Genomic DNA, 22,931 nt, shown 5'->3' with positions numbered 1-22,931 from the left:
TCTGAAGTAAAAAAAAAAAAAAAATTTCTAGATTGCCCTTCTCAATGGGCTTACCAATTTACATATTTACCAGTGTAAATGGTTTTGCAGAGTACCATTTCCCCTGTCTTTACTGACACTGGATACCATCAACCTTAGAGATGGTGACATACTCTTGAGCGACAGTATGTTGCATTTCCCGATGGAGTGCTCTAATTACTACTGAAGTTGAACGTCGGGATTTATTTTTTTTGGTGATACCTATGACTTGTTCCTGTGCTTTGACCATTTTTCTTTTTCTTTTTCTTTTAAAGTTTATTTATTTTGAGACAGAATGAGAGCAGGGGAAGGTCAGAGAGAGAGGGAGGTAGAGAGGATCCCAAGCAGGCTCCACATTGTCAGTGCAGAGCCTGATGTGGGTGTCGAGCTCACAAACCACCAGATCATGACCTGAGCCAAAACCAAGAGTTGGACGCTTAACCGACTGAGCCACCCAGGCCACCCCTGTCTTTCTTTTTTTTTGTACTGATCCCATAGAAGATGTTAAATCTTTGTAATATGTCTTACAACTGTGCTGTCAGTTGTCATTTGTGTTTTGTTTATGGTATCTTCAATTGCTCATAATATCTTTAAGGAGTTTTGAAATTTGAAGTAATCTACTTAATCTGTTCTTTCCTTTATACTTTTGCATTTTACATTTTTTTTTAGGAAGCCTTTTTGTATCCCTATGTTATAAACCCACTTTCCAATATTTCTTTATAATACTTTTATATAAGTTTGTTTTTCTTTACATTTACATTTCCAATCCATCCTCTTACCTTGCTTTCCATTTGACAAACTCTTTTAAGGCCTAGCTTAAACAGGTTCTTTTCCTTATGTACCTTCCTCCTTCCCCCTCTTAAATACCATACAGCCTTTTTCTTTATTATAGGTACAAATACATGATTCTATACTGATGCTACACAATAGAAATATACTTTGAGCCTCAAATGCAAGCCACATACATAATTAAAAAAATTTTTTTTCACATTTATTTATTTTTGAGAGACAGAGACAGCGTGAGCAGTGGAGGGGCAGAGAGAGAGAGAGACACAGAATCAGAAGCAAGCTCCAGGCTCCGAGCTGTCAGCACAGAGCCCGATGTGGGGCTCGAACCCATGAACCGTGAGATTACAACCTGAGCTGAAGTCAGACGCTCAATTGACTGAGCCACCCAGGCGCCCCACCACATACATAATTTTAAATTTTTGAGTAGCCATATTTAAAAGAGTAAAAAGAAACAGGTGCAATTAATTTTGTATTTTTTATTTAACCTAACATGTCCAAAATATTGTCATTTCAACATGTAATAAGGGTAAGCTGTTACTGAGCTTTTTTTCCCTGATGTGTATTTTACCCACTCTAGTACATCTCAGTTTCAGCTAGTCACATTTCAGTTGCTCAAAAGCCACATGTGGCTATGAGCTACCATATTGAACAGCACAGCTCTATAGTGTTATTTTATATTTATGGGTTTATCTTCCCCATTTTACCATCTTCTCCTCAAGGGAAGAGACATTTCATTCCTCTTTTTATCGAAGTTTTATTGAAAGTCACAATATTTCAGTATTGGGATATGTTTGTGGAAAGCTAAGATGTCCTTTGGGTAACATCAACGGAAGAATAATTTCTGGAAAAATCAGGTGGTAATACTATTATCCTATTCACTGGGCAGACCATCCCCTAATTATTATGCTTGGTCCGGGATTTCTGCTTTAGAAGAGCATGGATATACAGGAGAAAGCCCTAAAGACAATGATTAGATTAATAAGGGGTCTTCCAGTCATGCCTTTTAAGGAAGGACTAAAACCTCAATGGTATTTCACATGGGGTTTGGGAGGTAGGGATGGGCATGAGAGAGTATAGTCTTGAAGGGCTTGAAGAGTTATTACGAGCAAGAATGATCCTTTGTTACTCTAAGAGTAGAACTAAGGTCAATAAGTAGAAATAAGAAAGGGTCAGATCTCGGGTAAACTTTAGGAAGAACTTCCCAACCACAACAATATCTGAAAATGAACTGACCTATGTAAGGGCCAAGTGATCCCCCTATCCTGGCGGGGTTCTAACAGCTCGCCTTTTCAGGATAGATGGCAGAAGCCTTCTAGCGTCACATGGGATAGAGAATTAGATCAAATGACTTCAAAGATCCTTCTCCCCCTGTGCAACTAAATTTCCATGAGTAAGCACATTTGAGTTCTTTAGAAAAGTGTGTCACCAAATTCTAAAATATTTATGTGAGGGTATTTGTGTCTGGATGCTTGGATTTACTTTTCCCTCTTTTAATGAAGTTCTAAAACAGTCACTTTAAATGTATAGATTTTGTCTAAGCTTTGTATATGACTGAAAAACCTGATACTTGCAATTTTTTTTCGTATTTCAATCATTAATTTATTCAGCATTGTTCACTGTCTTTAGTTTACTTCTTATGTCTTCTGACTCTCTCAGAGATCCTGGGTTTCTTAGACCTCGCTTGGAAAGGCCTGATAAGACAAAGATGAAAACCCTGTCTATGTGATATGATTATATTTCTTTGGAAGGGTTGCTGATTTGTATACATACAGGAAACACTTGGGTTAGTATTCTAGTAAAGATTAGCACTTTTTTTTTTTTTAATGTTTATTTTTGAGAAAGAGAGAGAGAGCATGAGTAGGAGAGGAGCAGAGAGAAGGAGACGGAATCTGAAGGGGACTTCCGAGCTGACAGCAGAGAGCCCGATACAGGGCTCGAACTCACAAACCATGAGCTCGTGACCTGAGCTGAAGTTGGATGCTTAACCAACTGAACCACCCAGGCGCCCCTAGCAGTTTTCATTTACATTGCTGTTTGCATCTCAGGTTCTCAAATACTTTAAAGATAAGCAGAAATCAGAATATTTAGTCGCCAAACTGCTTTATTAATATTCAGCCATCACTCTTTAGGTTTGAACTAGCTGCTTGTAGCTTTGGTGTGTTTTTTTCAAAGAACCAGAAGCTTGTATTTTTAAATGTTGATTATATCTCAGTTCAAGGATTTTGAATTTTTTGGTTTTGTAGGTCGTCTTCAAAGTTGAGAAATGCGAGAATGGATGTTAGTCTATGTTGGTAACATGTATCAAAGTACCAACTCCTAAATTTGCCAACATTTCCCAGTGAATTTGTAGGAATGTCCTTTCTCCAGAACCTAATATGTTTGTGTACTAACTTTCACATAGGGCTACGGAACACACCTGATGAATCACTTGAAAGAATATCATATAAAGCATGACATCCTGAACTTTCTCACATATGCAGATGAATATGCAATTGGTTATTTCAAGAAACAGGTAGGTTGTTCACGTGTAACTCTGTTCTGTCATTTCTTTTCTTAATATTCTCAGGTAGGCTTCATCCAAATAAGTTTTTCCTCTATCATTTTCTACTTACAAGAAGGACATGCATTTTTTAATCCTTAAGTCAGTAGTAAGCTTCAGACTGTGGTAGAGGGTATAACCAGCCCATAGTAAGTACTAAATAAATATTTGTTGGGTGAATGAATGAATGTCGTCTATAAATGAAGTATTCTATTGCATCCTGGAATTCTAATATATGGTATCCCCGGGCTAAGGAGAAATTTCCAGCCTAAGGACTGGGTAAATAGAGTTCTCCATCTATCAAACAAATAGTTTCAGCCTCTGGGAAGCTGCCATTTATGACAGCAGAAAGAAAATTCTGAAGTTTATGAAGGGCTTCAGACAATCCTTCTTCAGCAGCGCACATAAGGCTAGGAATGTGACTGCCACCTTGGTCCTTTCTTACCAGAAGTTTTCACCTCAACTTTTTTTTTTTTCGGGTTAAAGATAATATTTGTTTGTTTATTATTTTATTTATTTTGGGGGGGGGTTAAAGGTAGTATTTAAAGAATTATATCTAAATTTAGAAAAATGATGTATAATTGACTTATAAGATGCTCAGATCTTAAACCAACATTTTGATAAGCTTTGACAGTTGTATATACCTGTGTAGTCATGACTGCAAACAAATAAGAATAGTGGTGTTCAACCCTGTCAGCTCAGCTTTTTAAGGATTATTCTTTGGCTGCATATTTTTTTTTTTTAATAGTGCTTTATAATCCCTAAACACTTTCCTAACTACAAAAGTGATAACACAGTTATTGTAGAAATCTTGAAAGACCTAGTAAAGCAGAATGAAGAAAACCCACTTGTAATTTTACTGTCCCAAAGAGATTGACTGTTAATGTTTTGATATATACCTTTCTAGTAATTGTTCTCTGTGTGTGTGTGTTCATGTGTGTGTATATATATAAATAAAAACTTGGCTCGTAGTATATGTGATTTAATTACTTGCCTTTTTCACTTACTATATTCTGATCATTTGTTATGTAATTTTTTAAAAAAAAATTTTTTTTTTTAACATTTATTTATTTTTGAGACAGAGAGAGATAGAGCATGAACAGGGGAGGGGCAGAGAGAGAGGGAGACACAGAATCGGAAGCAGGCTCCAGGCTCTGAGCCATCAGCCCAGAGCCCGATGCGGGGCTCGAACTCACGGACCGTGAGATCGTGACCTGAGCTGAAGTCGGACGCTTAACCGACTGAGCCACCCAGGCTTCCCTGTTATGTAATTTTTGATGGTTCTCTGAAATTTTATGGTATAAGTAGAAAATCATTAAACCATTACCACATTTTTAGGACATTTAAGTATTTCTTGCACACAAGTGTACATTTATAAGTGTGTGTGTGTGTGTGTGTGTGTGTGTATGTGTGTTGCCCTCATCTATGTTAAGTTTGCTTAGAATAAGGGTCTAGAAGTAGAGTTGTTTCCAGACATCTTCAAGGTTTTTGTTATGCATTGACAGGGACTGTAACAACTATTCTTGTCAGCAGTATGTAAGGGGTTCAGGAATATATTTTTACTCCTTTCCTAGATAAATTGTGTGTGTTTGCATTTATTTGATCTTTGTGAAGTTTGACATGTTTTTATCTTGTTCGTTGATCCTTTGTATTTCTTCTTCTGTTTTTGAATTGCCAATTCATTGTCTTTTTGCCTCTTCTTCTACTAAAATCTTTATTTTCACAGTGACTTATGAAAAGTCTTGTATCTAAGGATATTAACCTTTTATTTTGTGATTTTTCTACCTTTCATCAGCTGTCTCAACATTGTTTATGGCTTTTTCATGTACAGAACTGTATTTCATGAATACATAAAATCTATTAACTTCTTTTTTCACGTAAGTCTTATGTGACTAGAGAGCTTATTTTCCTCTGATGTCAGATAGTTCATCTCCTATTTATTTTCTTCTCATTCTTTAGGATCTGTTTGTGACTTTTTAAATACAACTCACTTGGGAGAACTTGGTGGGATTGTTTTACTGAGGGCTTAAACATCATCCTTAGGCTGTAAATACATTGCAAAGCTTGAAATATCAGTCGTTTTTGTTTTTGTTTTTTAATTTTTTTTAACGTTTATTCATTTTTGAGACAGAGACAGAGCATGAATGGGGGAGGGGCAGAGAGAGAGAGGGAGACACAGAATCTGAAACAGGCTCCAGGCTCTGAGCTGTCAGCACAGGGCCCAACGCGGGGCTCGAACTCACAGACCGCGAGATCATGACCTGAGCCGAAGTCGGATGCCCAACCGACTGAGCCACCCAGGCGCCCCTCAGTCATGTTTTTTAAATGACTTGTCTGTAGTCCTCTTTGAGGATTATGGCAATGATTGCTTGGAAAATAAGTTTTTGCTGAAAGGGAAGCAGGAAACTGCTGGTGATAGTCCTGAATTTCAAGTAATTTCAAGTAAATTTCAAGTAATTTACTGCAAAGAAGTGAAATAGGCACTGTAAGGAGAGTTATGTTTATAATATATATTTACGAATATATATCCTGAAATACTAGGTTACTGCAGGTTAAAGTATGTAAAAGAATAAATTTTAAATAAATGTCACTGAAACAGCTACACATTATGATGGTCTAGAAGTTTTTGCCTATACAGTAGGGGTTTCATTTCCTCAACATCAAAGTTCTAATTCTTATATATATAGGGGCGCCTGGGTGGCTCAGTCAGTTAAGTGTCCGGCTCAGGTCATGATCTCATGGTTTGTGAGTTTGAGCCCTGCATTGGGCTCCGCACCGACAACAAGGAGCCTGCTTGGGATTCTCTTTCTCTCTCTCTCTCTCTCTCTCTCTCGCTCTCTCGCTCTCTCGCTCTCTCGCTCTCTCCCTCCCTCCCTCCCTCCCTCCCTCCACCTCCCCCTCTCCCTTTGCCCCTCCTCCACTCATGCATACTTGAGCATGCTCTCTCTCTCTAAGTAAACTTAAACGAATTTGTATATATATTTAAAGATTTTATTTTTAAGTAATCTCTATACCCAACGTGCAGTTTGAACTCATTACCCCAAGATGTAGAGTCACATGCTGTACTGACTGAGCCAGCCAGGTACCCCTAATTAATATACTTTTGGATAAGATTTTCTTTCAGAATTTAGATCGGTGTTTGATTTGTTGAGAATCCTGCGGTCCCCTCCCCATGTTGGGAGAAATTATGCATTTAAAGCTTATTTTAATTTCTGTGAAAACTGTTTTGTATAATTCGTGTTTTACTAGGATTATGGGTTTATGTCATCTTGCTTCCTGCTTGCACAGTTTGATTTGTGATGTTTTTGAACTTCGTGGAGGGGTTTCTCGCTAATCCTTCCCCGAATAATGTGATGAGAACTTGAAAGAAGCGTATCTTGAGGCCTACCACGTGGTTTGCCCTCAGTAAGTACCTGAGTACACCCGTATGAATGAATTTAATCTCATTGCAGGGTTTCTCCAAAGAAATTAAAATACCTAAAACCAAATATGTTGGCTACATCAAGGATTATGAAGGGGCCACTTTAATGGGATGTGAGCTAAATCCACGGATCCCATACACAGAATTTTCTGTCATCATTAAGAAGCAGAAGGAGGTAAGCATGTGACTCATATTCCTTCCATACAGGTTGGTCTTCGTTGGGTGAGTTGCCTACCAGTGGGTGCCAGGTGCATGGCTCTCCCACGTATCGTAGCCTTAGTTTACAATGGTTTGTATAGATTTCTTCTTTGATCGTATCCTTGATCTGTCTCCTCTCTAAGCACCATTCCTAAAAGAGTCAACACTTGTTAAATTGGTGTAAAATACAAAACTTATAAAATATGATGACGTATCTTACTTTCACCTTCAAAGCCTTTACCTTCCGGCCTCTTGCATCCTTCCCATACTTACCTCTTTGGTTTCCTAAACTCTTCTCTAAAAGTCATTACTGATGCTTTCAGCCTCTATCTTGGTGTCTTTCTCCATTACCCACCTCACTCTCCCAACGCACATACAAATCGGACTACTTGGGCCTGTTCAGTTTCTCCTTTGAACTTCTCTAGCATATGTTTGATCCGGTCATTTGAATTTTTGTTATTCATGATCTTACTTAGGGTTTATCTTCGTATGTATCCATCTCTTCTTTTAACGTTGCAACTTCTGAAGGCTTATACTTGTAGGAATTCAGTGATTTGTTACCTGATTATGGGGCGAAGTCTTTTATGCACAGGAACTAAAAGAGAAACGGTAAGGGGAAAGGTTGATAGATTTGACTGCATAGTAATTTTACATTTATCCAAGACAGAAAAGAAAATACCATAAAAAGAGCAGAATTGGGGAGTGTGCAGAGGCCGTTTATGAAATGAATGCATTTTGTGTGAAGCCACCTCCTTGCTCCCGTAGTTCGTTGGCATTCAAGAATGGGCTTTGCGGCTGTGTCTTTGCACATCAATTCCACTTCATACCTCTGTTCTTCATTCTAGTGCACTTTTCTCCTAGCAAGTAACCAAAAAAAGACGTCTGTCTTCAACCCATCTTTGTTTTCTGGTTTCTACTCATGTTCCTTAGCCCTAGTTCTTAGTTGTTTGTCAGACATGACCAACATGACAGACGTAAAACTCCTTACATAGAGTTTGGTGCATAGTAGGAGCTCAATAAATATTTTCCTTTTACTTGAAGTGGGTCAGACTTGTTCTTATGAATGTGAGCATGACTGTGAGTAAAAGCTCCCCCCCCCCTTTGTTTTAAGTTAGAAAATAACAACCTTTGTTGTTTCTTGCTAAGAGATGTCAGCCTTAGAATTACAAATAGGGCACTTGGAGAGTTAATAAAAGCACAGCAGCCCCCCCACCTCCCCCCTCCATCTCTCTCTGAAGAGCTAGCTTTCTTCATTGTTCTCTTTGGAGTTTAATGAGCAGGTCTGTATTCAGCGGCTCAGTGTTCAGCATGGGGGGCCTGCCGGCCAACTAGAGCCATCACCGGGCAGTCAGCTGCCCTTCCCTCATTCCTCCTCTGAGCAGCACTGCTGCGTCTCTGGGTGGAAGCTGAGAGCAGGATTCCCCTGCAGATTCACCTAGTCTGGATCTTTTGGCTCTTACTACGTAGAGGGGAAAGGCACACATAAGGAGCTAGCAAAAGCAGGCACTTATTTAGACGACAGTGCTCCCTCCCCCTTCCTCTTTCTCCCCTCCTCTTGGATCTCATCTCCCTCTCTCCTCACCTTCCCTGTTTCCCTCCAGCCTTCTCTAACATGGGCCTCAGAGTGGCTCATGCTGGCTTGGAGCTGTTAACCTAGTTCCTTTCAAAGAGATGTGAACTCACCATAATAAAATACTTGGATTCATGTAGTATCTTCTTCCACAGAATTCAAGTGAGTGTCACAAGTCTCTTTATTCTGACTTTTGAAGACCTCCTTGTGGAAGGCAGGGACTAGTGGTGGTAGCAAACAAAGTTATAAGTGTGTAGAGGGTTTTCCTGGCCCCTAGAAGCATGCAAGAGCAGAATATACTGTGGTTGTGGCTGGTGGAGATAGAGAAGTTTGCAGCTGGACAGGGGAGCAGAGTGGGAGTGGAGGACTACTTTGTGAGCATTGGCTCCAGGAGGAAAGTGCGATCTGTAAGGGTCTAGCATCATTGGAGGTGTCTTCATGTGAGATGTATTTTGAGCTGTTTTGAGCCTGCTGAATCCCATCAGCATGGGCAAAGATTCAGAGTCCAGCATAAATAGATTCAGCCAGGACCATAGCTGTGCCAGTCATAAAAGGCACTATTTGAGAAAGTGTGACTAGACCCTGAGCAGACAGAGGTGAGTGTATGAGTGCATGTGGTGTTGGGGCAAAGGGCAGAGGTGGGGATACTTCTCAAATCTTCATCCAAGTGTGAAACAATGAGGGGGGCTGGGTTTGGAGGATCCAAAGTAAGGGTGAGGCCAACTAGCGTGATTTCTTTGTAAGAAGATGTGCTAAGACTTATTGGCATATCACAGATGGGGGAGTCCCCCTAAATCTTCGGTTTGGGGAGACTAAAATGGACAGTGGTGGACCGGGAGAAGGATTTGAGGAGAGAAGGATGATGACAGGTGGAGTAGTGGAGACATTTTCGAGGGAAGTGAAGATAAAAGACTGGAACAGAAGTGAAATGTCTCCTTTTTCCAAAGCGATCCTTGGAGGCTCCGAGGGGTTAAGAAACCCTCTACTGCCATTACCAGTCACTCACTAGGACCCCAAACCTTCAAGGTGCTACACAAGGGGTGTGGAACCCACTGGGGTGGGATATCACATCTGAGAGCACTCCTGATAAAGAGAAAAGCTTTTAAAATTGAACTTTGAAGTTACATTTTTTGAAGGTGTTTATTTAAGAGATTGCCATTAGGATTCTCTTTTAAAAAGACTTAAACTGGAGGAGGGAGGCACCTGGGTGCCCAGGTTGGTTGAGTGTCCAACTTCAGCTCAGGTCATGATCTCACGGTTCATGAGTTGGAGCCCCACGTTGGTCTTGCTGCTGTCAGTGCAGAACCTGCTTCAGATCCTCTGTCTCCCTCCCTGTCTGCCTCTCCCCTGCTCATTCCCGCTCTCTCTCTCTCGCTCTCTCTCTCTCTCTCTCTCTCACAAAAATAAACATTAAAAAGAAATTCTAAAAAAAGGCTTAGACTGGGGGAGGGGTGCTTGTTGGCTGGCTCAGTTGGAAGAGTATATGACTCTTGGTCTCGGGGTTGTGAGTTCAAGCCCCACATTGGGTGTAGAAGATTACCTAAATAAATACAAAAACTTAAAATAAAACCCAAAAACTTAGACTTGGGGTGCCTGGCTGGCTCAGTTGGTAGGCCATATGACTCTTGATCTTGGAGTTGTAAATTTGAGCCCCATGCTGGGTGTAGAGATTACTTAAAAATAAAATTAAAAAAAAAAAAAAAAGACTTAGATTCATAAATAAACAAGGGGGAGCATCCATCTAGATCTGTCTGTCCAGAATGGGAGCCACTAGCTACATATTGGCTATTGAGCACTTGATATATAGACTGCTGAAATTGAGATGCACTACAATTTTGAGGACTTGTTATGAATAAAAGAATGTAAAGTATCTCATACGTATCTTTATTTTTTTTTAATGATTATATACAGCCGTGATAATATTTTGGATATATTGGGGTAAATAAAAACATACTGTTAAAATCCAATTTTACTTGTTACTTTTTACTTTAAAGAGTGTGGCTACTGGAACATTTAAAATTACATGAGTGATGGGGTGCCTGGGTGGCTCAGTCGGTTGGGCATCCAACTTCGGCTCAGGTCATGATCTCATGGCTCGTGAAGTTTGAGCCCCGCATCAGGCTCTGTGCCGACAGCTCAGAGCCTGGAGCCTGTTTTGGATTCTGTGTCTCCCTCTCTGTCTGCTCCTCTCCCATCCATGCTCTGTCTCTCTCAAAAATAAATAAACATTAAAAAAAATTACATTAGTGGTTTGCATTATATTTCTTTATTTTATTTTAAATATTTATTTAGAGAGAGAGCACAAGTCGGGGAGGGGCAGAGTGAGAGGGAGAGAAAATCCCAAGCAGGTTCCATGGTCACGTTCCAGCAGGTTCCAGCCCCAACGTGGGGCTTGATCCCATGATGGTGAGATCATGACCCGAGCCTAAATCAAGAGTCAGATGCTTAACTGACTGAGCCTCCCAGGTGCCCCACATTGTATTTCTATTGGACAGCATTGAACTAGATTTACTAGGAATATACTTTGACTAGTCCTATTCACGTTATGGAGTTCTTTGTTTACTTGTTAGGATTAAAATGTATTCATGCTAGAACATTTACCAACGATGTGTTTGAGATCAAGCTGTTAGGAACTGGAATTTTTTGTTTTCCTTTGTAAATTCAATTAATGACTGCTACTGTTTTGTTTTTTCTTTTCCAAAATTCAGTTATGACAGTTAATTTCTGGATGGCTATTTTTAATTTATCTTTTTCTGTTTATTTTTTTATTTTTATTTTTTTTTATGGAAAACTGTACTGTTTTGGAAATAGTTAACCTAAGTACATTAGGAATTATTTTACAAAATTCCCTTATAGGTCCTGAATGCTCACAACAGGAGTTGTGTTGCCTCAACAATTTGGAATTGCTTTTTTGATGCAAACAGCATGGGTTAGGGCTATTTGTTTTGAGAGAGAGTGAGCATGAGCCGGGGAAGGGCAGAGAGAGGGAGAAAGAGAATCCCAAGCAGGCTCCGCACTGTCAGTATGAGCCTGACGTGAGGCTTGAACTCATGAACCGTGAGATCACGACCTGAGCCAAAATGAAGAGTCGGACGCCTAACCAACTGAGCCACCCAGGCACCCCAAGCCTTGACAATTTTGAGTGCTAGTAAGGTCATCCTGTCATTGGCAACTTTCTGAGGCCTGTTCATGTGCCCTCCAGTCCGAAGGGAATAGTTCCTGCTCTGGGGACCTGAAGGGGTCCTGGCACGGGGCTCAGCTGGGTTAGCTGATGCACAGGGCTGCTTGGCTGCAGCTTGGGCAGAGGCCCCTCAGAGAAGCAAGACAAAATCACTGGCTCCTGTGCTAGAGAGGACCGCCGCCCCTGAGGGCAGTGTGTTCTCTCAGTCTTGGCTGTTTTGAATGGCAGGGGACAAGGTTTCAAAGACAGTTGTGTGAATGCCACCGAAGGGGCATGGTTGTGTAATAGAATGTTTTCATGTCTTACCCGTAAAATGGCATTCACCCTTTCTCCTTTTTTGTGTCCTGAAGGCTATATTTAGGGGCCCAACTTCCTAAGTTGAAGAGCTTAATCTGTAGCCACAAACTTCTGTCACTAAACACATTTTCTTCCTGTGCTTTACAGATCATTAAAAAGCTGATAGAAAGAAAACAAGCCCAGATTCGAAAAGTATACCCTGGACTTTCGTGTTTTAAAGATGGAGTTCGACAGATTCCAATAGAAAGCATTCCTGGAATTAGTATGTACAGATCTTCTTTTAAAAGCAAAACCTTTTGGTCATGCCATGAGATAGGTTTGAAACAATTGCCAGAGTGCCGTGATTTGGAAAGCTTTTTGCTCTGCCTGTCTCCATTCATGGTGTTTGTAGTCTTGGGAAGGGAGTGCATGCTTTCCCTTTATGTCTTTTCTCTACTTCTCAGTGTGGACAAATCAAGGAGAATTCAGATGACCCCTTCTTGTAGCTGATAATATCTGCCATTTATTGAGAGGTTGCTGTTAGAGCACAGGGGAATTCAACTTCTACAAATGGGGAATTTGAGTCTCAGAATGATTAAGTCCTTTGAGCTTACATAGTACATGGCTAGTAACTGTCAGAATTAGAAGCCGCCTGATTCGGATCTCCAGACATTTTGCTGTTCGTACCCGTTGCTCGTTGCCGTCACGATTGCAACCTGCCCACATGTGTGCTCGGCCAAATCAGTCTCTCAGCATTTCTAAAAAAGATGATTGGAAACATATAATTTGTTTCAAGTTCCCTATTTTAGAGTAGTTTTCCCAAGGGTTCTTATCTGTGAGTATGTGAGAGGTGAATCATCCTGGGATAAAACACACAAAATAGCTTGTTTTTGTAGATTGAAAGTATTGAATAGCTGTGCTTTGATTCAGTTCAAATCCAGCATCTTCTAGTATATTGAAGATTTAATACAGAAAACAAAATGCAACAAACTACAGTTCTCCAGAAAAAAAATAAGACATTATTTGGGCAAGATATATTCCTTCATTACAATGGCTACCCTATGGCATATCTTACTTTTACTTCTAGCCCTAGAGATTTCACTTCCCTATATCATCCCTGTTAATGGCACAATAGCTACCATATTGCCAGGCATTTTTCTGGTTTTTTGTTTTTTTTTTTTACATGCATCAACTAATCTCAAAAGCGATAACGTCACCTAATTTTTAGAGTTCTGTTTTATAGATTGATAAACTGTAGAGGCAAAAAGTTAAGTAATCTATCTAGGATAAGTTAGCTTTTAAGGAGTGAGCAAGAAATCAAATCCAGGTCTATTGGATTTGAGGCTGTGTTTTCTTTCTGCTGCGCTAAACCATCTTGCATTGCAAGCAGGTTCTTTGCCAAATAAAATAGAGACCGGGAGGGATAAGGTTCGTTCTAACCTAAAATAACAGCTTAACTCTTTCACATGTGATTAGCAAAAAAAAAACAAAAACAAAAACGTGACTTAGAGTTTAAAATATACACATATCCCCGGTACTGACATATTTATTTTTTATACTCTCCTTTAAAAAGTTGGAGTTCCTCCTTTAAAAAACACTAACCTAAAGTAGTGTTGGTTATCTTGGGAATGTTGGAAATGTTTCAGGTTTGTAGCCATATACGGAAGAAAACTAATTGCAGTTGATTTCTGTCTCTTCCCAGAAATAGACTTATTTAGGCATGCGTATAATTTATTGCATTTTGATAAGTATTAATGTTGTTATTCTCTTGACCGAAAGCAGTTCTCATTCAGTGTTTAATTTCGTTGACATGTAGGAGAGACAGGCTGGAAGCCGAGTGGAAGAGAGAAAAGGTAAGTCAGATGGGCGAGAGGATGTTAATGGAAGTGATTTTTCTTTCCTCCCCGCAACTTAGAGGAAACGGGCAACTCAGGCGGCACTTGCTGCGTTTCAGTTTTCATAAAAAATGCTGGGATGGTTCCAATCTTAGGGTTTTGTGAAAATGTGCTGAATAGGAATCCCCTGGCAGGAGGGCAAAAAACTAATCATTGTACCTTGTTGTTTGCTCTTTTCCTTTCAAGTAAAGAGCCCAAAGACCCTGACCAGCTTTACAGCACGCTCAAGAGCATCCTCCAGCAGGTGAAGGTGGGTGTTTTCTTTTCATTCACCTCATGCAGATATTTTGAAATGATTTCCCACCTGGAATTTCCATATTAGATACCTTACTTTTTTCTTTACTCAAGAGCCATCAAAGCGCTTGGCCCTTCATGGAACCTGTGAAGAGAACAGAAGCTCCGGGATATTATGAAGTTATAAGGTTCCCCATGGGTAATGCCATTAACATTTTCTAAGTATAGATGTAACACTCTCTGGATGGCGGTGTGGGGGACAAACGGTTGCTGAGGTTGATTTGTAATCTTCTGTGGTAGGGTAGGGTTTGTGTGATGACGGGCGGTGGGATTCCCCATCCCCGCGGAGGGCCAGTGACGTAGAGCAGCGTGATAAAGGAGACGTGGGTGGCTGTGTTCAGAAGACATGCTTGCACCTTTCAGAGCTGCACCCGACAGCACTCGATGCAGAAAGCCCACGCGGGGAACTGCACTCAGCACTAGATGTGAAAGCTGGCTGTGTGGACACAGCCTTGTTTATACTCCCCCATTTGGTTGCAAATGGAGAAACTTCAGGTTGTCCTCTTGATATATTGTGAGCCTTTTGAGAATTTTTGAAAGCAATAAAATGAAGTTGGATTAAGCTGCTTGCCTGCTATCCTAACAGAGGGAGAGATTCTTGATTTTCCATGTTCTTGATGGATACTATTAGTGTCCCTATTTACACTCCTTTTTAAAGCTTTATTCCACATCCAATACCAAACAAACAAGAAATGCCTTTAGAAATGTAGAAGTGTGGGATTTGCTGCTGTACCTGCACCATGTAAATGATTAGTTGAACCAATTGAGAATCCAATTAAACTAATTTGGCATTGTGTAGATGACAGAAAACTAGCTGAAATGTTTTCTTTTCAGTCACTTGTGCGGCCATTGTTTGGAAGACAGCCTGTGTCTTCTGTTCCTTTTCCACCTGTAATCTATTCCTGGTACCAAGCAAGTATTAAAATATGAAAGGAAGAATGAAAGGGACCCATTAGCTCCCTGGCAACAGAATTATTTGTGGGTGTTTTCTATAGCCTTAATTTTCACATGAATGTGTTTTATATAGTCATAGTAATGATTTGGGTAGTCTGTACTCCTTAAAGTGGACATACATCTATATGCTTTTCTTTCCCTTTGCTTTCTGCCTTGCTTCTGTGTATTTCAGTTATGAAAACCAAAGTGTGAGGATTGACTGAGTCTAGAATTCTGTATGGAACGGTGTTTGGGGAGTCTGTATATTCTTTTCTTTTTTAAAAAAAAATTTAAGAGGTTTTATTTTTAAGTAATGTCTACACCCAACATGTGGCTCAAACACACAACCCTGAGATCAAGAATTGCATGCTCTACTGACTGAGCCAGTGATGTGTCTCTCGGTATTTTCCATCATGTAAAAAATATGTTAAGACCAGGGTACCTGGGTGGCTCAGTTGGTTGAACATCTGACTTCAGCTCAGATCGTGATCTGGTTCGGGAGGTCAAGCCCTGCATCAGATGCTCACTGCTGTCAGCACGGGGCCCGCTTTGGATTCTCTGTCCCCCACCTCTCTCTGCCCTTCCCCTACTTGTGCTCTCTCTCTCAAAAATAAATAAACATTTAAAAAGTATATGTAAAGACCATTTGTGCCCATTTCCAAACTTAAGTTAACTGACCCCTGGAGTGAACTCCAACTGACCCTGGACCATCTCCACTCCTTTTATGAAACCCTCGTGAGAGGTTGTGTGAGTTTGGGGAGAATAATTATCTTTTAGCCCTGCTCATGTATGCTCTGAAGACCTGCAATAGTAGTTCTAGAAGGTCCTGTCTGTCATAGCCTACTCTCAGCCTGCTTTCTGGAAGTGTTTTTCCTGGTCCAGCCAAGCAAAGGGATGAGCCTTTCCAGTTGGATACCACCTGTGTGCATAGCCGAATGCTTCCGAGGGCAATATTGGCCCCATTGAGCAAGACCAGTGGTGAACTGAGGTGTGTTCTAGACAAAGAGAATTAAAACATTAAATGGTGCTCTTTAGGGGGAGTAATGATATTTTTCTTGAGGTGTCTTTAGGTGCTGAGTAAAATGTGTAGTCTTGCCCCTAAGATGGTCATGCCCGAAAAGATGGTCTTTTTTCTGAGGACAAGACTGACAGATCAATAATTTTACTTTCTCCCATTATTGCCTTCTTGGCTTTTTCTCAAAGCATTTCTTCTCTTTCCCCTTTGCCTTCAAAAACTCTTTTCTCCCATATGAATGAGACCTAACCTGTGTCATTTGGGGCATCTCATTCAGAACATTGTCTGAGTAGTCTGGTTCAAGCATGTCTTCTTACCACGTGTGGATTACTAGTTAGAGTTTTCCTATTTACCCAGAACTCCCAAGTTGGTGGGGGTGGGGGATGAAAACAGAATAATTTTATGATTTCTTCCTATGTGGTATCACTGATGTATAATCACCTTCTTTTTTAACACATGCCGTTTGGCCAACTAAGCCTCTTAGAAGGCTGGAGGAAGAAAGATGTTATTTATAACTGAATAGAATAGAAAGATGGAAAGGAAATGTACGGAATTGGCTGTAATTATTCTGAAAGGTTCAAATACTTCTATGACTCTTGTTTTGTTCCTACTGTATTTTAGGCTCTCCCCATCTCTTCTTATCCACCCTCTTCCAAATAATAGTTTGAAAGCTTTTGGATAAACTTCTTTGTGCCATGTTTCATTCTTTTTTTCCCTTTTTGGTTACATGTCTTTTCCTTCTAAAACATAAAATTATATCAGGTAGCATATCTTAAGTGGTAGGCATGTGGTGGAAGGAAGGTAAACATCTAACTTACTTGGAGAGACACAATTTCATTAGTCTTTCTTCATTTACTGACAGGACATCCTCATCTGTTCAGTCACACTCGGGTGAGACAGCTAGTGGGGTATTTGCTGAACCTTTAGGTATCTTAACACTTGCCAGTTTTTCTCTTCTCCCAAACTGTTTTAGTGAGAGAAGAAAATTGAACGTTGAACTCACAGATTGATGACATAGCACTACCAAAGATAAGCTTTGTTCAGAGGAAATAGGCGAGAGTACATATTTCCCATTTTTTTCTTCGGTGTTTTGGTAGATTTAAGATTTTGATCTAAATGAATTTCCATTTTTGGTTGTTGTACATAATTTTACATATCTGATTAACTGATAATCCCACTGTAGTTGGTTGTAAGTTTCCTTGCCTCTGGAAAATTTGATCATATAGTGGGAATTTGGGTTATGGGTAGTCAGAGGTATTTCTTTAACAATTTTGACTTATTTTTCCATGCACAGTTAATATAATTTTTTTAATGTTTATTTTTGAGAAAGAAGCAGGGAAGGGGCGGGGGGGGGGGAACAGAGGATCTGAAGTGGGCTCTGCACTCACAGCAGGGAGCCCTACATGGGGCTCGAACTCACAAACCATGAGATCATGACCTGAGCCAAAGTCAGAGGTTTAACCAACTGAGCCACCCAGGTGCCCCACAGTTAATATAAGTTTTAATGATAGAACCAGACTTAGAGTCAACTAGGAACCTATCAGTAGACAAATGTTAACATCTTCTAATCTGCATGGAATTTTTTTTTTTAATATTTATTTATTTTTGAGAGAGAGAGAGAGCGAGCGAGTGGGGAAGGGGCAGAGAAAGAGGGAGACACAGAATTTGAAGCGGGCTCCAGGCTCTGAGCTGTCAGCAGACAACCTGACGTGGGGCTTGAACTCACGAACCGTGAGTTCATTACCTGAGCTGAGGCCGGATGCTTTACCGACTAAGCCACCAAGGCGCCCCTGCATGGAATTCTTTAAATCAGTCCTAAGAGTGGGGACTAAACAAGCCCCATGGCATTCTTATAAGTTTAGATAAAGTACTGTTTTCATTTGTAAAATAATATAATTTAAAGGAAGTAGATATATTGGGAAAATACTATTTTACAGTAGTCTCTCAAGGCTTACTGGCTTTAGAAAAAATTTTTTGTGTGATTTTTTTTTATTGCTTGTGATTCTTATTTCGTGGATGGAGCATGAAACTAAATTAATTTGAATCTTTATATGCAAGGACACTGGTGTATCTGCAGATTTATTTATGATCAGTTTCTGTACTTTAGTTCTGTCTCTACAGCACCAAAACAACTGTGAATTTATTGAAACAAACTCAGTCTGATTGTTCGACTTAAGTAATGCAGTGATTCAGTACAAATGTCCCACCTGCTCTACTCTGTGTAGATAGAGCCTCTTCTGTGTAATTCTGAATGAATAGCTAACAGTACTTAGTTTATCATACTTATCACTGCTAATCTACTTAGCTTCCTTGTGCTGAATAGGGGATTGGGCCAGATGACTAATAATGGTCCCTTCAATGTTAAAATGCTGTGATTTTACACAAGGAACCCTCACAACAGAAACAACCTAAGATTTAGGAACTGTTTTCCTTGATCATATGAATTTCTTGTAAGCAGGGGCATTGGGGTGGTAAAAATGTAGCCAAACCAATGACATAAATTTCTCTCCCTGTCTCCCTTTTGTCAGCGAGTGTTTAAAATAGGAGTCAAAGATTGCTAATATTTTTTTTTCCTGTGCAGATCTGAAAACCATGAGCGAACGCCTCAAGAATAGGTACTACGTGTCTAAGAAATTATTCATGGCAGATTTACAGCGAGTCTTTACCAATTGCAAAGAATACAACCCCCCTGAAAGCGAATACTACAAATGTGCCAATATCCTGGAGAAATTCTTCTTCAGTAAAATTAAGGAAGCTGGATTAATTGACAAGTGATTTTCCCCCCTCTGCTTCTTAGAAACTCATCAAACAGTGTGCCTAAAGCAAGGTGGTTTAGTTTTATAAAGAATTGGACATAATGTATTGAAGATACTTGTAACTGTATTAATTAGCACTTTTGAAAAACAAAAAAACCTCCTCTTAGCTTTTCAGATACGTATTTAAATTGAAGTCATAGAACATTTTTATTTTATGGAATAGATTTTAATCTATTTACTACTATTAAATGTAAATTTTCTATGGCATGTCCATTAGCTGAATATTCAGTAATAGATGATCAGGGGTTTCCTCAAAACCTGTGTATGAGGAAATTGCACATAGTACCAAGATTTGGGGGAATGCAGAAACTTTTCAGACCATGAATGTTTCCATTTTTTCTAATGGAATGTGAGAGTTTATTTTTATTTTATCCTGAAGGACTTTAAGGAAGGGATACATGATAAAAAGCCCGTAAAAGGTGAAATATGTGATGTTTGAAGTCTCATTGTAGACTTTTTATATATATTTTTTAAAAACACTCATCTAGATGAGGTGCTTTGAGCAGTTCTGAAAAAATGCAGTTCCAGAAAAGCAACTGCTTTGATTCCTAAGGAAGAAATTCTAAATACTGCAAAGTTTTTTATAAGCATCTGGGTTTTTGATAATTCTGTCTACCTACAATAAACTTGTGAGCGCATAACCACTATTTTAATAATTATTTTCTCTACACAAATGTGTACTATTATATTTGACTTTGCTTATGCAGGCCATAAGTTCCAAAAGGCAATCTCCTGTTGCACAAAGGCATACATTTGAGAACACTTGAGATCGAATCAATGTGCTTTAATAAGAAAAGATGCATAATCTACGTATGTATCAAATTTGGTGATCCTTGTTCTAACTAATAAGGATTGTTTTCGTTTTCCATGAGACACACAACCCCACTGATAATGTACAATATGAACATTTTTCCTGTTGCATCTCTACATTCTGTTCATTGTCTGAGGTGAAATCAATTACCAAGATTTGCTGTCAGTATTTTATCACCTACATTGGAATACAGACCCAGGGTGATATCCCACTAAAATCCATCGTACAGACGGATTAACCTGTCTCGGGACTCCAGCTTAGCGCTTGGGTTTATTTTCTGATTAACACTACATAGAGAAGTGGGACGTCTGCCATCCCAACTCTGGGAGAACCAACTAATATCAAAACAAATGAAGGCCATTTTGATGGTCTTTGACACTAATTTTTATGATACAAATTTATAAACTGATTTTTGTAAAGGACTAAGTTTTAAAAGTGTATTTAACTTGATGGGGTTTTTTATCAGCATAAGTGAATTAAAGTGATCATTTAATCATTGTTAAAAACAGTTGCCAGAGATAATCTGCATGACGGAAAAAACCCTGCAAATGGCTGTTAAGCGGGAAGTATTGTTTTTAATAGGTAAGGGATATTCAGAATGCTCACACTGAAAAATGCCTCAACTTTTTTAAGTCTAAGAAACTGCCTTGAGTGGCATCTAGATTTCTAATGAAGAATGATGATACACTTTGGATTAAGTATCTTGGACTGGTTTTAAACAGTGCTTTGTACTGAATCTGCCGAAGCATCTGTCCAGCTTGGTATCCTGTGAAAGTTTGTTATTTTCTGGGTAGACATTCTTATAGAGTATTGTCTTTAAAATCAGATTGTCTCTTCTATATTGAAAGCATTTTTATGTTTTCTAATTTAAAAATTAATATTTTCTTATAGATATTGTGCAATAAAGCTGAAGTAGGATGTGTGGTTTTTGCAAATGCTTTAACAGCGGATAAAATTTTACATTTGTAAAATTAATATATTGTACTGGTACAACATAGTTTTAAATTATATTTTAAAAAGCTCTCAATGTGGTGTTGCGTTTTCTTCTTCTAGCCCATTAAATTCAATAGGGCGATGGTTGATGACCATCAACTAGATCCGTAATTCTGCCTTGTAGGCATTCCGTTGAAGATGTTTAGAATTGCTGCATTCGTTGTAAGTTTCATAAAAATTCACAAACCACCATTGAGATAATTCCATGAGGAGAGACACTTGTCTGGGTCTGTGTCTTTTGAGTGGTCCACTGCATTTTGCCCGCTGTCACTCATTAAACAAAGGGGAAAAAAAAAACAGTGAGAGAGGAGTGTTATTGGTTTAGAAGTTAAGTCCCTCCCCCCCCCCGCCCCCAGTTTTTCTGCTTTCCATCTGCAAAAAGATGAATGAAGATGCGGGTAAAAATATAGCTGGTTCTTAGACATCTCCTAATGAGCTTCTAATTTCACTCAAAATGCTGACTGCAGGAAAGAATCCTATATCCTGTTGGGGTATGAGAAGTACTGTACCTTTTCTTACTGAATCCTGAACCAACTGAGAAGTCAAAGGAATAAGGCACATGATGGCCAAAATACCTTCATTAATAATAAAATGGATATTGAAGAATGTGGCTTATATATCTATGGAAAATGGGCTAATACTGAACCCCAGAATGTGACTGACTCGCCAGCGGCTCTGCAGACACTGCCAGCTTCCCCTCCAAGGGCAGAGCCTGTACCGTCGAGTTTAGTGCATGGCCAAGAGCAGTGGTGCTCTCTGAAGGCAGGCCAACTCCGAAGAGGCACAGGGGACGGAACAGCCAAACTGTGCAGTCCAGGGCCTTGCTGTAACTCATCGATTAGGTAAGTCCCTCCCAGGGGAGGAATGAATGAGGGGCACAGGGAGGCCAGGGGGTGATGTCTGTCCTTCCACAGGGATGCAAACATCGGGATTGGATGATAAGTCTCCTTCCCACTCCACCCCATGTCTCCGTATCAAAAATTGCTCTGAAGTTGTATTCAACACATTTAATAACTGGTTGTATTCATTAGAATAGTGAAAAGAAGACCAAGGTTTTCATATTACTTAGAAGTAAAATTTAAAATTGTGAAACCTAAGAAGTAGAAACAAGATTAGACTGAGGTACTATGGGCAGGTTAATAATGTGTCATGCCTTTTAGCTGACGTCCTTTAGACCAATGTTGAAGATTCTAAGAGCTGTACAAGGGAGGGTTATTGGTGGCAGCCTATGGCCTTTTCCATATTGTTCTGAGCTGGTCTGCTCGGGCCCTCCGGAACTAGCATTCTCCCCTTTGCACAGTAGAACCGATAGTTTGGAGGGAGAGCGTCAACAAAGTACACAGAAGATGCTGAAAGAGGGGGTGAGAGAACACCCTTAAGTGCCATGAAAAGTTCTCTACTGTAATTTATGTATACTTATGCCTTGGCTTTTTTATGGTAGTGTCTTTACTTTTTTGTGGAAAAAAACTAACAGAGACAAAGCCGTAGATTTTCTCTGGGTTTATTAAAAAGCGACGCAGAGAAAAGCAAGGAAAACAAAAGTCAGTCTTCCTGCTCCCTCTTGTTATTGGGAAGTCCAACACAACCTTGGCAGAATTAGTTTAAAAAGATGAGAAACAACACATCTAATTTGTGTATGTGTGTAATTTTCTGAGCTGAACCGAAGGTTGTCAGTTTTAATTTATCTAGGTTTGAAGTTCTTCAAGAGCAATCCCTCGCGGGGGCACCTGGGTCACTCAGTCAGTTAAGCGTCTGACTTGGGCTCCTGTCATGATCTCGTGGTTCCTGAGTTCAAGCCCTGCATCGGACTTTGCACTGGTCCTGCGAAGGCTGCTTGGAATTCTCTTTGCCCCTTTCCCAGTTAGGCTCTCTCTCTCTCTCTCTCAAAAGAAATAAACTTTGAAGGAAAAAAAAAAAAAGCAATCCCTTGGAGAATTTGCTAGAAGGTAAGGACCTCCTTGCACATGTTCATGCATATGCGCTTTCTGCAGTACCACTTCATTTGGTTATTGGGCCCTTTCTAAAATTCAGTGGTCTCTGTTCTTTTTGCTCTCTGTTAACCACCCATTTTCTGCAGTTAAGAGAGATGGGTATGCTATTTATGCTTAATAATATCTAAGAACAAAAATCTGCCTTTTTGTCCAATAGGGCAGTCCAACAAGAGAATAGGAAAAGGGTTATA

At 39.7% G+C, this 22,931-nt stretch overlaps 1 protein-coding gene across 5 annotated transcripts in view; it reads left to right on the top strand.

Moving 5' to 3' along the window:
• The window catches only part of KAT2B (lysine acetyltransferase 2B), a 104,508-nt gene extending 83,725 nt beyond the window's left edge, over window positions 1-20,783 (top strand). For 4 of the 5 annotated variants that reach the window (XM_058729770.1, XM_058729769.1, XM_058729768.1 and 1 more), the window contains 7 exons: window positions 3,209-3,319; window positions 6,799-6,942; window positions 12,161-12,275; window positions 13,809-13,845; window positions 14,074-14,137; window positions 14,236-14,320; window positions 18,711-20,783. In XM_058729770.1, coding sequence (XP_058585753.1) covers window positions 3,209-3,319; window positions 6,799-6,942; window positions 12,161-12,275; window positions 13,809-13,845; window positions 14,074-14,137; window positions 14,236-14,320; window positions 18,711-18,904 — 750 coding nt within the window. In that variant the 3' untranslated portion in view covers window positions 18,905-20,783. The remainder of the gene's footprint in view (window positions 1-3,208; window positions 3,320-6,798; window positions 6,943-12,160; window positions 12,276-13,808; window positions 13,846-14,073; window positions 14,138-14,235; window positions 14,321-18,710) is intronic. The other variant, XM_058729772.1, reaches the window with a different exon arrangement.
• Window positions 20,784-22,931: the final 2,148 nt, after the last annotated feature.

This window comes from Neofelis nebulosa, chromosome 5 (assembly GCF_028018385.1).
Source record: "Neofelis nebulosa isolate mNeoNeb1 chromosome 5, mNeoNeb1.pri, whole genome shotgun sequence".
Taxonomy (NCBI): domain Eukaryota; kingdom Metazoa; phylum Chordata; class Mammalia; order Carnivora; family Felidae; genus Neofelis; species Neofelis nebulosa.
Note: the sequence above shows the minus strand (reverse complement) of the source record. Positions and strands in the feature narration are given on the sequence as shown.